This window comes from Cryptotermes secundus, unplaced genomic scaffold (genome assembly GCF_002891405.2).
Source record: "Cryptotermes secundus unplaced genomic scaffold, Csec_1.0 scaffold1979, whole genome shotgun sequence".
Lineage (NCBI taxonomy): Eukaryota > Metazoa > Arthropoda > Insecta > Blattodea > Kalotermitidae > Cryptotermes > Cryptotermes secundus.
Genome location: NW_019732005.1, coordinates 213,377 through 226,393, shown reverse-complemented (window position 1 = coordinate 226,393; position 13,017 = coordinate 213,377). Strand labels below are relative to the sequence as shown.

Sequence of the window (13,017 nt, the reverse complement as noted above, 5' to 3'; positions counted from 1 at the left end):
CTGTGTCAAATTACCAATTACAGGAAACTATAAAGTGCAATGTTAGGGTGGTCTCTGATGGTACGAAGTCTGTACTAAACTTTGCCCAAATTGATCAACTGGTTCAAAAATTGGATGGAAGACAGGCATGCATACATATAGATATACACAGCATGGCAATGCCATATGCCAATTTCTTTCCCTTAAGAAAGAGAAGTAAGCTAGAAACACATTCAGTATGTTTTCACCTATACTACTGAAAACAGCAGCCTTCCATGTGTACATGTATCCACTCAAAATTCCTAAAACAGAATTTGAAAAAAAATTTGAAAAAATGATTCCTATATTTATGATGTACACAGGCATAGCAAAGTCTTGGTTGAGATTTGCTGCAATAATGTTTTAAAAACAAAGAGAAAAACAAAAGCCTATTCTATAAAATATGAAATATATCATATGTTTAAGTGAGGTTTATAATTGAGATTCTGAGGTATTTATGGAAGTGTAGATTTCAATTGAGGTCTCTGGTTTATGGCACCATGTAGTCTGATACATCATTATCCATGTTTTCAAGAAACCTGCTACCTCCATGTTCAGGGTCATAACCTAAAAGACCATAATCTAAGTTTATAAATGCACTCAATGACAAATATTTGCACTTTGTTAACATCAAGTGTTTTATATTCCATAAATCAAGAATGTTAATATTCCTTGTACCTGCTCCTGATATATTTTTCTTCATCCCTTTTAGTAATACACATACCTGTTTAATACAAAATTCCTATAACATACCTCTAGGGCTTGCAGGCAGTCATCCTGGGCATCTGAGTTGCGTACATAGTTTTGCAGAATGGGGAATAAGTCTCTAAGCATTTTGCTGAATTCCATTACATATTTGAGTCCTGAGTCAGCAGACTGAGCCTGGATTGGAAGGCTGAGCAGTGCTTTCACCACAAAGTAGTTTACCTCTCGTACACTGACATTGTATGCATACCGTGAAGAGTTGATCTCCAGGATCAGGTTGTCAGGGTGAAGCTTGTCGTCATAACCTCGTGTGAGTGAATCCATTACTTCACTGAAGAACACTGCATCAAAAACTTCAGAACTGAAATTTTGTTTTTATATGCAACATATTTACCAGATATTGCCAGTTGGAACCTTCAAAGTAATTACTTTGCAACCTGGTACAGTGAGGTTTAAAAATTCTGCAAGTAATTTAAGTACCTGCAGAAGCCCCGCGTTTTCATTTCACATGTGGAGTCCACAATTTCTCTTTGACCAGCATGACAATGAATCTTTTTCTTGAGTTTAACTTGAAATACAGAAGAAAGTTACATGGGACTAGATTTGAGAAATACAGAGGACTAGGGACAACATTTGTAAGGTTTCTGGCCAGGTGCAAAGTGAGTCTCCAGTGACAAACTTCTCAAGATATTTCTTCACACATACCCCCATACATATTGCAGAATCATTGTATATGAACGTTAATTTACAGCATGTCCCTGTAGGATGAACTCCTAGTGTACAATTCAGTCAGTGCCAAGATATAGGGTCCTACATATCCGGCATCTTTAACAAAAGTCACCGCACTTCTAAACTTCAAAGACTACTTGTTATTTTGCCCTTCCCAAAAGGAAATGTTAACATGTTACAGGTTTCCATACCAGTTTTTATTAGTATGAAATAGAACTTGATAAAACATGCTGTCTTTTAAATTGTCACTTATAAAAGTTTTTTAATTAATCAAAATGATTCATCAGATTGTAGTCTACCATCCTCTTGCAGAAAAACTCCATGCTAAACACAGCAGTCACCTGCCAGTCCAGGAATACTTTCACCCCTCTTGCATGTCTTTAAAGTCAAAATCATAAACAACAGATTGGAATAGCAACTGATACAAATATATTAAGCTTTCTTTTTATTGCTAGTGGGGTGGGACTAATTCCCTTGTACTGTGGCCACTTCTGGCATATTGTACCAGCCCCAGATGATAGGTGAGGGTGATTGTGGAGCAATTGGTGGAATGAAGATTGGCAGGGGAAACCAAAGTACTCGGAGAAAACCTACCCCAGCGCCACTTTGTCCACCACAAATCCCACTTGACCAGACCCAGGATCGAACCCAGTCTGCCGCGATAGGAAGCCAGTGGCTAACCGCTTGAGCTATGACGCGGCCATATATTAAGCTTACAATGACATCAAATACTGTGCTTAGCCCATACTTATTAAGTGTATCTGTTACTACTGCCATTAGACATAACTGATAATATTCATTTTCCTACACTATCACATTTTTCTGTGATGTCTTTAATATGTATTATGTTCCAAATTTTATGAAATACAAATATTCCAACTGCAATGTGTTCTTTGTTTCTCATGCTGTGGCAGTAAATTTATGCTCCAACAATGTATTGAAACATAAAACTGGAATATCAAGTGTATTACTTACAGTGTATATCGTCAGGAACAGGCGAAGCATGGTCAGACATCTCACTACTGGCTGATAGATCTTCTTCACTGTCACTCTTGCTGTCTAGCCCACTCGTCCCTAACCAAAGCCCACATAAATGCTGGGCTCGTCCCTCAGCTTCACAGTCATATTCTGCTTGGTCTACATGCAGACAGTAGGCCTTGTCTGCCAATTTCTCTAGTTTATAAGCTGTAATGGGAGGAAAGGAAATTCTTACATTTCTTAATTGTTATTAAACTAGACTACCAAAGATGAAACGAACATTCCAGTAACCAGTACTCTGAAAATTGAAGGTTAGTGAAAAATTTAAACTTGATGGTATAGTGATTATTTAATAATGCTCTTTCAGTATATAATTTAAGAGCCAGAAATATTTCGAAGTATTAATGCAGCACTAACACAGAGAGTCTGAGGAAGATCCATAAAATCTCAGTCAGGATAGCCAGTTGCTTGGCCAAGATTTCAAATAGGTATCTTTTGAATATACTTCTAGAGTGCCATTTTCACACAAACTTTCTCAGTTCAAACACACAGAGATGGATCTATAAGTCAATGAGTGTTATGCATAAGTCGGCATACCTTCTGTTACTATAAAATACTCATGTTTTACAAACAACAGTCACACAACATATTATAATAAATAAGGCAGCATGAAGGCATTTCAAATATTCTTTCAAAGCCAAGTGAGAACACTGTAATCATTACTAACAACAGACATCCCTCCTTTAAACAAAACAAAGTAGTGTGATCAAACGAATGGGACACATTGGCCCCCAATGTGTGTAAACAAGGCAGCTGGACGTGGAAACAAAGATCAGTTTTCATCAAGTGTAAAGCTCTCATCTCATATTGCAGATTCAAGTGGGTAGGACAACAAGTCTCCAAGTGAGTCAGGTAGGACGTATACATCATATTTACTTCATCAGCCACTTCAATTTGTCTTTAATAAATACTGGTTGTGTAATTTCTTTAGTCAATTGAACCCCAACATTCACTGAATTCATTACTACCTGCAGCATCTGTGTATAAAAAAAAGGTTAAGCTATCCCTGTAACAGACTGTGGAGGCCCATAGGGTGTGAGAGGTCAAAGCTCCCACATCTAGACAATCAGCTCACAGATGGTGGTGAGGTTGTAGGCCTTATGCACTGGCTGTCCTTTACCCCCAGGAAGATTCCTGGTACTCATTTCTGTTAGAGGCTGAGTTCACCCCACAGCCATAGTGCAGCTGTAAGGATTACATCAATGGAAAAATCCAATGACCTCATTGCGAATCAAACCTTATGTATTTCTCATATCTAATCTCATGTAACTTTCTGCTCTTCTTTGCTATGAAACAACAAAACTTGTAGTCTGTGAACTATACAGTTTACCTTCATCCTGTTCTAGACTCTCCTTATTCTGCTCAGAACTAGCAACAAGAATGCTTCCTTCTAGATGGGTGTCAAGAGGTAGAACCACACCAGGGCATAGAACACAACCCTTACTAAGTCTCACACCTGTGCCCAGTTTTGACTGATGCCCAACTAATGTAAAGTTGATATGACAGTTGTCCTGAAATACAAGAAGATACCTTTACACTTTGCACTGCTATCTTGAAGAGCTAATATATATAGGAATATGCAAGAATGACCTTCTAAATTCAAGATAATAATTCAGAAACATTTTATGGATTTGTTCCTACCTGTACCAGAACAATTATTTTGCTGCCAACATAATATATAACACTGACCACTCTTTTGCAATGTATTAAAGTGCACTATCTATCCTTTGTGATATAAGACACCAATCCAATTAAAAATTTTCATAAATTACAAAAGTCTATTCTAGGACCATTACTTTTTCACCTTGGGCAGAAAGAGCAGGTGAGACACAGATATTTTGAGAAGCCAATTTATGGTGGTGATGCCAACTATTACAATTCTGAGGTTGTTACTGTGCAAAACAAAGGCAATTACCTCAAAATTCTCAAAGTTTGTAACTGAAAAATTAACATTCAAATGGAGATCTTTTCCTGATTTAACCTAAAAGAATTGAGACTTCCACATGCCTACAAAAAGCCATACAAGACAGCTACAGAAACACAAGTAAATATAAATTCTTGGTTTGAAATTCTGGTTCTGCAGACAAGCATCAAAAATTATCAAATAAACCTCTTCTGCTGGCTTACAAGGAAACATTCATTCCATCCAGCATAAAGCAACATTAATTCACATCAAAATTTAAATCCAATATGTTAATCAATTTGACAACATCAGATGTACTCAAAAATGTGTTTGTATCTTACTAATATCTTACTCTATTATGTACAAATCAAGTGTAGAGAAATTATTAAGACATAACTCACAGATGCCAGTGTCCACATTTTACTTGCAGAGAAGCAATCAAAATCAGCATTTCTTATTTCTTCTGAAAACTGTCACAACACAGCAATAAATAATACATGTAAGTAGCTCTAGGAGATACTTTTGCTACATGTTTCGGCCTTCAAAAGGCCATCATCAGGCAAAAACATTAAACTTTTCATTATTGAATTGCATGTCAAATATAGGATACAGTGCTAAGCTTCCAAGTATATAGAATAGTATAAAATGATATGAGTGAATATAAAATATAAATTATAATAAAAACTGAAATCTTAAATAGCCAGTTACATACTCAAAAGTTCAGTTAAAAATTGTATATATGATGGTATTTGGAAGTTGGCAGGTGTAATCGTTTATACGGACATATTATATACATAATGGTTGATGTGGTGTTCGGAGGCCCATTGTTATGTTGTATGTTATTATTTAATATCTGATACTATTTGATGGGCGACTCCGTTGTGCAAATGTCCAATTTGATGGAGAGATGGATTACATGTAGCAAAAGTATCTCCTAGAGCTACTTACACGTATTATTGACTGTTGTGTTGTGATGGTTTTCAGTAAGAGATAATATATGATACACAACAAGATGCATTCACTGCAAATGAGCATCTCTAGAAAATCTGAAGTTTGCACACAGTGGTAAACAGTCAAAAACAGTCAAAAAAAAGACTCTACATCACTGATTATTGTGATGATTCTTATAATGCAACAGGAATAACAAAATCACTGTCAGTAAAATGATTACGTATGGACACACTCAAGATAAAATTTCAGATAGGATGGGAACAGAGATTTTTCTCTTTTCCATGACATCCAGACTAGGTTTGGGGTCCACCCAGGCTTCTATTCTATGGTTAACAGCAACCTCTTTCCTTGAGGATAAAGCTGACTATTAATGCCCATCTTCCTTTTCCCAGTTTCACACTCATAGCATTATCTGTCACTCTAAACTAAAGAGTAAACTTAAAATTTAACACCAGTACTGACATTAGATGTCACCACATTATGCGCTTATGATAATTGATTAAGATTACATCTGGTTTCTTTTATTTTGCCTTTTTGAATCATGTCAACACAAACAAATTCCATATGTCAAGTTGTCCTTGTGAAGAACCACACCAGGAATACATATAGGAGAAATGCTGGTGGAGTTCCATGCATACCCAATTTTATCTCTGTATGAGGGTGAATGGTAAGCTTGAAGGTAAGCTGTTTTATCCCCAGGGAGCAGTACCTACAGTGCCCAATGAACAGGCAGTTTGGTAGGACACAGATCTAGCCTCCACAAGATGGCAAAGAGAAATCTCAATCCTCCTTGGAATCAAATATTTGTTATTTGGTTCACAACCTGTTACTTTACTGGCTGAAGAATACCAAGGTACACTGAATGTCTTCATAATTTCAATTCTATCAGGTATTGTCAGTGTACATTAAAATGTTGTTGCTCTGGTCTTTTGCTTTGTATATGTAACGCCATTCCATAAAACACTGAAGCATGAAATCAAAAGATAATATTACAGTATATGGCATGAAAATTGAGTACAGTTCATATGTTCAAAGAATTCTGCTAACCATACTGGAACTGATATTCACTTTACTGGTTTTGCCTAGCTGATTACATAACCACACAAAAGTAATTCAATTTTATTGTACTAATCATTATAGTACTTCTGAAATAAAGGAATAAATTGCTACATTCTGGAAAAGAAGGAATAAAAAAATATTTCATAAAAGTTTTTTAACAGAAGTTTTTTCGTTAATCTAACATAACTTTTAATGACATACCACTATAACTCTATTTGATATGAAGAAAAACACTCTTTTGGTAATTATAAAGTGGTAAACAGACTCTTACATTAAACATTTCTTGACAAGCAATTAAAAATTTAAAAATGTATATCTATAACAAACAGTCACCAGGTTAGATCAGTCGGTTTAGTGACTGGCTATGGGTTGGATGACCAAGAGGTCAGAGTTCAAGCCCCAATAGGGGCACCAATTTTCTCTTCTCCATGTCATTTAGACCAGTTCTGGAGACCACCCAGGATCCTATCGAATGGGTACAATGACCTCTTACCCTGGGGATAAAACAGCCGAGGCGTGAACCTGACCACACACCTCCAACTAGTGCCGAGGTTAAGAAAATGTGGATCCATACATTCATTCCCCCATACGCCTTCATGGCACAGTGCTCAATTAGTTAAGCACAGGGACAACTTTACTTTTTTACCTTATACACACATCTCATGCATTTATTATCAAAAGTATATCCTTGCAGAATATAAAGTTATTGTACTTGATTCAAAAAATGGTGCAGCATCTAGCACATCTGCCTTACCCCAACAGTAACATTATCCCATACATATGAATTGCATATGGTAACATTCTTGCCTATATGACAGTTCTTGCCAATCACAGAGTGACTAATGTGAGAGTTCTCTCCAACACTTGTGTTCTCAGCAATCACAATATCTTCCTCCAGAAAACAATTCCTGCAATGAACAAGAATAAACATTCTCATGAACCACATATACAACTAGATTCTAAAGGGTTCTGATAATGGTGTGTAACATTCGGGATTACAGGCTTTTGGACTTCACAGATCATCCTGTATTCTAAAGAATGTGACATTTTGGAAATCAAATCTGTTTCTGAAATGTTGTGCTCTTTAGTATACTAAATTCTGGATAAGATCAAAACCCAGTAATTCTGAGCACATACATGAGACTAAGATTGTTATTCTCTGAAGGTTTGTGACAATAGTTGACCAATTATTCTACTGTGGAAGCAATCTATGAGAAACGAAGGAATTTGCATGAAGGAATAACCTTGACAGATGATGAAGAGCCCACTAACATCAGATATAAAGAACATATAAGTAGTATAAACTACGGTAGGGAACAATCAGCATTCACATCTCACAACACATATCCTAAACAAGAGATACCAGTATCGTACAATGGAGAATGTAACGGATGTGAGCAAACACACAGAAAAAGAGCAATTAATGAACATCAAAGGAAATTCCTACATTAAGTAAAAACAACACTGCGCCACAAACAACCACAGGACGACATCAAAAGACCTTCTTCTCAAGAAAGACAGGCCACACAAGTTTGCCCCCATCAGGAAAAGTGAGAAGAGAGAGGACATGAACCTATTTGGTTTATAAATTCTAACTTAACTAACAAAATTTTAATAAATTTTAATATATCAAGAGAGCTGCTGTAGTTGTGAAAACTTTGAATTTTGTATCCATTTGTGTATTGTCAGCATTGTATGTATATATATTTTAACACTCAGAACACCTATTGTAATAGTGGTTTCCAAACTGTATCGATGTCCCTCTGATGACGGTCTCTAAGGACCTTCACCAGTCGCACTGGACGGAACTGTTTTATCTTCTTACACTACATATGTATAAATAAAAAGTTAAATCTACTCATATATGAACACAGACAAAAAGAACATTCTATTCAATGTATTATTCACACAAGATAATACACATGCACCTAATCAAATATCAAGAACCATACATCTGACTGCCAGTACCACCCAAACACCAGCATCACCAGCATTACCAGCATGGCACATCACACACCATACACGGTACAGACAGATATGGAACTCATAATTAAAAATTTGATAACACCCTCCCCATACAGGTTAAAAAAAAATAACTATTACACCATTATATCTTGCGTAGTCATTATAGTGAGTGGCTACAGGCTGGACGACCAAGGGGTGGGAGTTCGAGTCCCAGTAGGGTCAAGAATTTTCTCTTCTCCACATCATCCAGGTTGGGCTCTGAGGCCCACACAGCCTCCTATCCAATGGGTACCTGGGCTCCTTCCGCAGGAGTAAAGCAGCTGGGGCGTGAAGATGACTNGAGTCCCAGTAGGGTCAAAAATTTTCTCTTCTCTATGTCGTCCAGATCGGCCTTTGAGGCCCACCCAGCCTCCTATCCAATGGGTACCTGGGCTCTTTCCCCAGGAGTAAAGCAGCTGCGGTGTGAAGCTGACCACTCACCTCCAACTGGTACCAAGGTCAAGAAAATGTGGATCTGTACATCCACTCCCCCGTACGCCTTCATGGCATAGTCCTTAATTAGTTAAGCACAGGGAAAACTTTACCTTACCATGCTACGAGTATCTTCACAGACACTGAGGCAATACTATATCAATCACGTTCTGCACAAAATCTACATAGAAAAGAACAACACCAACAGAAGTCAGAATATTGTAACATGTTGCGCAACGGAGAACCCCTCCCTACCCAAANACAAAATCTACATAGAAAAGAACAACACCAACAGAAGTCAGAATATAATGCAGTCCGTCAGCAATTTATACATATGTGAGAATGCTCTACATTTTCAATTATAAAGCAATTTAAATGTAAATATTACTGCTAGAAATTACCTATACTAAGCCATCTCCTCTGTGACACAGAAGCCTCAACTGATGGCCCTATATGGCTCAAATATGTAAGGCATATTTTATCCAATATGAAAAGTTTCCAACTACTTCGTGTTAAACATTTGATGGTTTCTATTATTTCATTATCAACATGATCATAGTCTTGTGATCACTTCTTCATACTGATCACTTGTTTCCTTACATGATTTATAATAAAACATGCATTGGATATGACCTTAATTTAAGTATTAGCAGTTCAGTTTTAATTAAAAAATTAATTAGATCATTATTTTTACTTTCAAAGCAATCTGTTTGTGTGCAACACATACTTACTTTCCAAGCGTGACTGATTTCTGTTTGTAAACATTGTGCCGTAGAAACATGTAAGGTTCCACATCCCAGAGAAAAGGTGAATCAGGAACAAATGGATAAACCCAGCGATATATAATATCACGACTGAAACAGAATTTTTATTACATAATTCGTACATAAAAAAAATTGGCACAAAGCTGCTTATAATAACCTGGATCAATTTATAAAGGAAATCATGAACAAAAACCTACTTTAGTAAAGGGATAAGTTTCTGCATTCAAAATTTCCAAATGAGTAGCGGAAGTTGAGCTTCTGCAAGACATTTATTGTTAACAGAAAAGTGTTATGTGGAGACCATAACGAGCATAAGTTTTCATTTACAAATACCAACTGCCGGTAATAATTTAACATATCAATGAAATAAACAAAATAATGTGCACTGGTATACCAGTTCCCTTTTCATTCTTACTTCAAAGATGTTTAAGAATAACAATTTAATCTACTCTGCCTCATTTTCAAATATTTCTTCAAGCATTTCAATATTTGCTCATAAGACAAGCTATGTAACTTAGAAAACTGTTTAATCACATGGTAGATGTGTATATGCAATGGGGGAGATAAGAAATTCATACAACATTTTAGTAGGAGAACTTGAGGAGAACAAACCACACAGAGACATACATGTAAATGCAAGTATATTAAAATGGGCCTTAAAAATATGAAGTGAAGATGTGGACTGGATTCAACTGGTTCTGGATAGTGCTTGAGAGCAGGTCCTCATGTACATGGTAAAGAGCCTTCAGATTCCATAAAGGTGGAGAATTTCATGAACAGGTAACTGACGATCAGCTTCTTAAAAATGACTCTGCTTTAACAAAATCAACTACATGGGACTAGATGGTTGTTGGCATCATCCAAATGATTCGGTATCAGAAATTTGCAAATTACACATCTCTTATCTTGAAGAGGAAGATAATCAAACCCTGACTGCCAAGATTATGGTCTTCTGGAATGTAATGATGTATAATTTGGTAGATGAGCACCAACATGCCAGTGGAACAAACTGCCTCCCTTTTACCCTGATGATGGAGGAAAAAGGTTCCTTAAAATACTGGTACCTATCTTGTTCTATATATTTCCACAGCATGCTCTAAAAAGATATTCTAAATCTGTCAGAATAATCCCATATCAATAACACATCAACTGATAACAATATTGATAAATTTAACATATGAAATGTCATCACACCTGACAGCCTGATACATCTGCCAGTTAGAAACATGCGCACTATACTGGGCACCGTCTAATCTATACCAGTAAATGGTACTGGCAAGAATTTCTTCATTCATTAACAACCCACGAACAAAATCATCCCTTGTCTGAAAGTCAAAGTTGTCAGAAAACAGTGGTGGCACAGCAGCAGAGCAGATAGCCACATGGGTGTCTTGAAGATCATACCGTAGTTCCACACGAGGTCGGTCAACATACGTCTCCTGCAAAGTAAAATATATGCTTCATTCTACAGCACAATCTCACAGTTTCTAAAACAGAATATTCCGAAAACCCATATCATTGCTGCTTCCTGTTATAGAGTTCATTGCACACAGTCCTTTCATGATAATCCACCTCTTTCTTTCCAAAGCTTCATGATTTCTTACCTCATGATCATAAATTTTAATTTATGTTATGGTTATGTCTTCTTGTATGAAGTACTCAAAACTAAGAGCAGGTTATTTCTGTGCAACGGTTTTACCTAAAAAAATACCATACACAACAGATTTCAATGTAGTCTATTACTGAAAAATCAATACTAAAAACTATCATAAAAATTTTATTTTGGCCTTCATTCATCCAATACTTCATATGAAGCTCTGCTCTACTATTTCTTTTCAAGAATGGGCCATTATCACATATGTTGAATAATGAGTATCTCAAACTAAAAGAAAACTCCATGGCCTGTAGTCTGCAAGCAAACTACACCGACTGAGCAACCGCCACTTGTCGGCAAAGTTAGTGCCAACTTTTGTGGATAGATGATGTCGCTTGGTCACCGCAATGGATCCCCATGGCCGTTAATATTGGTTTTCTTGATTTGAGCTGCTATTTCCTTGAAGCAGCTCCTCAATTATCCTCACAATGATGAGCGGACCCCATTCCAGACCCACTACTTCTCAAAAAATCTGGTAGCGCTGGGAACAGAACCTGGGACCTTGGGATCTGTAGCCAGGAACTCTTGACCACTAGACCTCAAAGGCGGTCTAATGAGTATCACAACATGAACAAAATATAATTAAACATTCACTGCAAAGAAGCTCTACACATGTAACTGCCATGCTCACCTATGAAATGGGCTGTGTGTTTAGTAGCAGATCTGTTTTATACTGCAATGTCAGTTATCAAATTATAGTCTTAACAAATTTCAAGCTGATTTTGAAAACAAAACGGACCTCTTTGTGTGTGTATTTCTGTTACATTATAATATTTACTTAGCTGAAAAGTCACAATTTGTCTTGTACTGAGTTGAATTAGAATGGGTGGGAAGGGTACTTATTTTCCCTTACATGAGGCCTGACAAATAAATAACTGGAAAAAATTAAACACTCATTTCTATTAGACTCTAATACACGTTTTCCTACAAATGTTTCCTATCTGATCAAATCCACGAAAAAATACGAATTTGATTCCCTGGAAGACATTCAGAATATTGTGATGACAGCATTAAAAAGATTTTCGGAAAACAATTTCCAGAAATGTTTCCAGCAACATTTAATGCAAAACACTGAAGCTAGCATTCCCTAACTCAAAACATTTCAGTAAATTTTATTTAACTGAAGTATAATTATCATGTTAGACCTCAAAATATTTGCATGAATCTACATGTTTTCTGTCCTTTTATCATTTTCTTCAGAAAACTATAGAAGAATAACAAAAAACTGCACCAGTAACTCCTGAATTCGTTTGCCATGAGTTTCAGTGTTGTGAACAGTGGTCCCCATATCAATCCTTTTTACAAACTTGATGATGATGACATAATATACCTGAAGAAAAAAAGTGTCAAGTGTGGTTGTTAATTAAGCACAGTATCAACTTTAATTTTACCTTTAACTTTCAACTTTATTTTCATCCATAACTGAAGTGAATACAATTGGACATGTCATGAAATAACGAATACATCACACATCAAAGTCACATAAAATTTACACAGTAATTTATCACTATAACATAGCAACCGTTATAAGGAACATAATAATAAGAACAACAGAAGAACAAAAGAAAAATGTTAGTAATATAAAACACGTAAACACGATATTAAAACTTGCAAACCAAAAGAAACTCAACAAGCTAGTCATCAATCCAACATTAGCACAACAAATAATCTTTTAGTGTCCTCTTAAAAACATTAAAATTTTGAACGCTTTTCAATTCAAGGGGAAGGCAATTAAATATTTTAGTTCCCATATTAATTAC

At 36.2% G+C, this 13,017-nt stretch overlaps 1 protein-coding gene across 1 annotated transcript in view; it reads right to left on the bottom strand.

The window, feature by feature from the left end:
• LOC111867539 (translation initiation factor eIF-2B subunit epsilon) overlaps window positions 1-13,017 on the bottom strand; it is a 28,109-nt gene that overhangs the window by 7,265 nt on the left and 7,827 nt on the right. The window contains exons 5-10 of the mRNA XM_023857516.2: window positions 10,798-11,042; window positions 9,571-9,693; window positions 7,158-7,311; window positions 3,821-4,001; window positions 2,428-2,637; window positions 772-1,064 (exon numbers count right to left, since the gene is read on the bottom strand). Of these exons, the coding sequence (XP_023713284.1) occupies window positions 772-1,064; window positions 2,428-2,637; window positions 3,821-4,001; window positions 7,158-7,311; window positions 9,571-9,693; window positions 10,798-11,042 (1,206 nt within the window). The remainder of the gene's footprint in view (window positions 1-771; window positions 1,065-2,427; window positions 2,638-3,820; window positions 4,002-7,157; window positions 7,312-9,570; window positions 9,694-10,797; window positions 11,043-13,017) is intronic.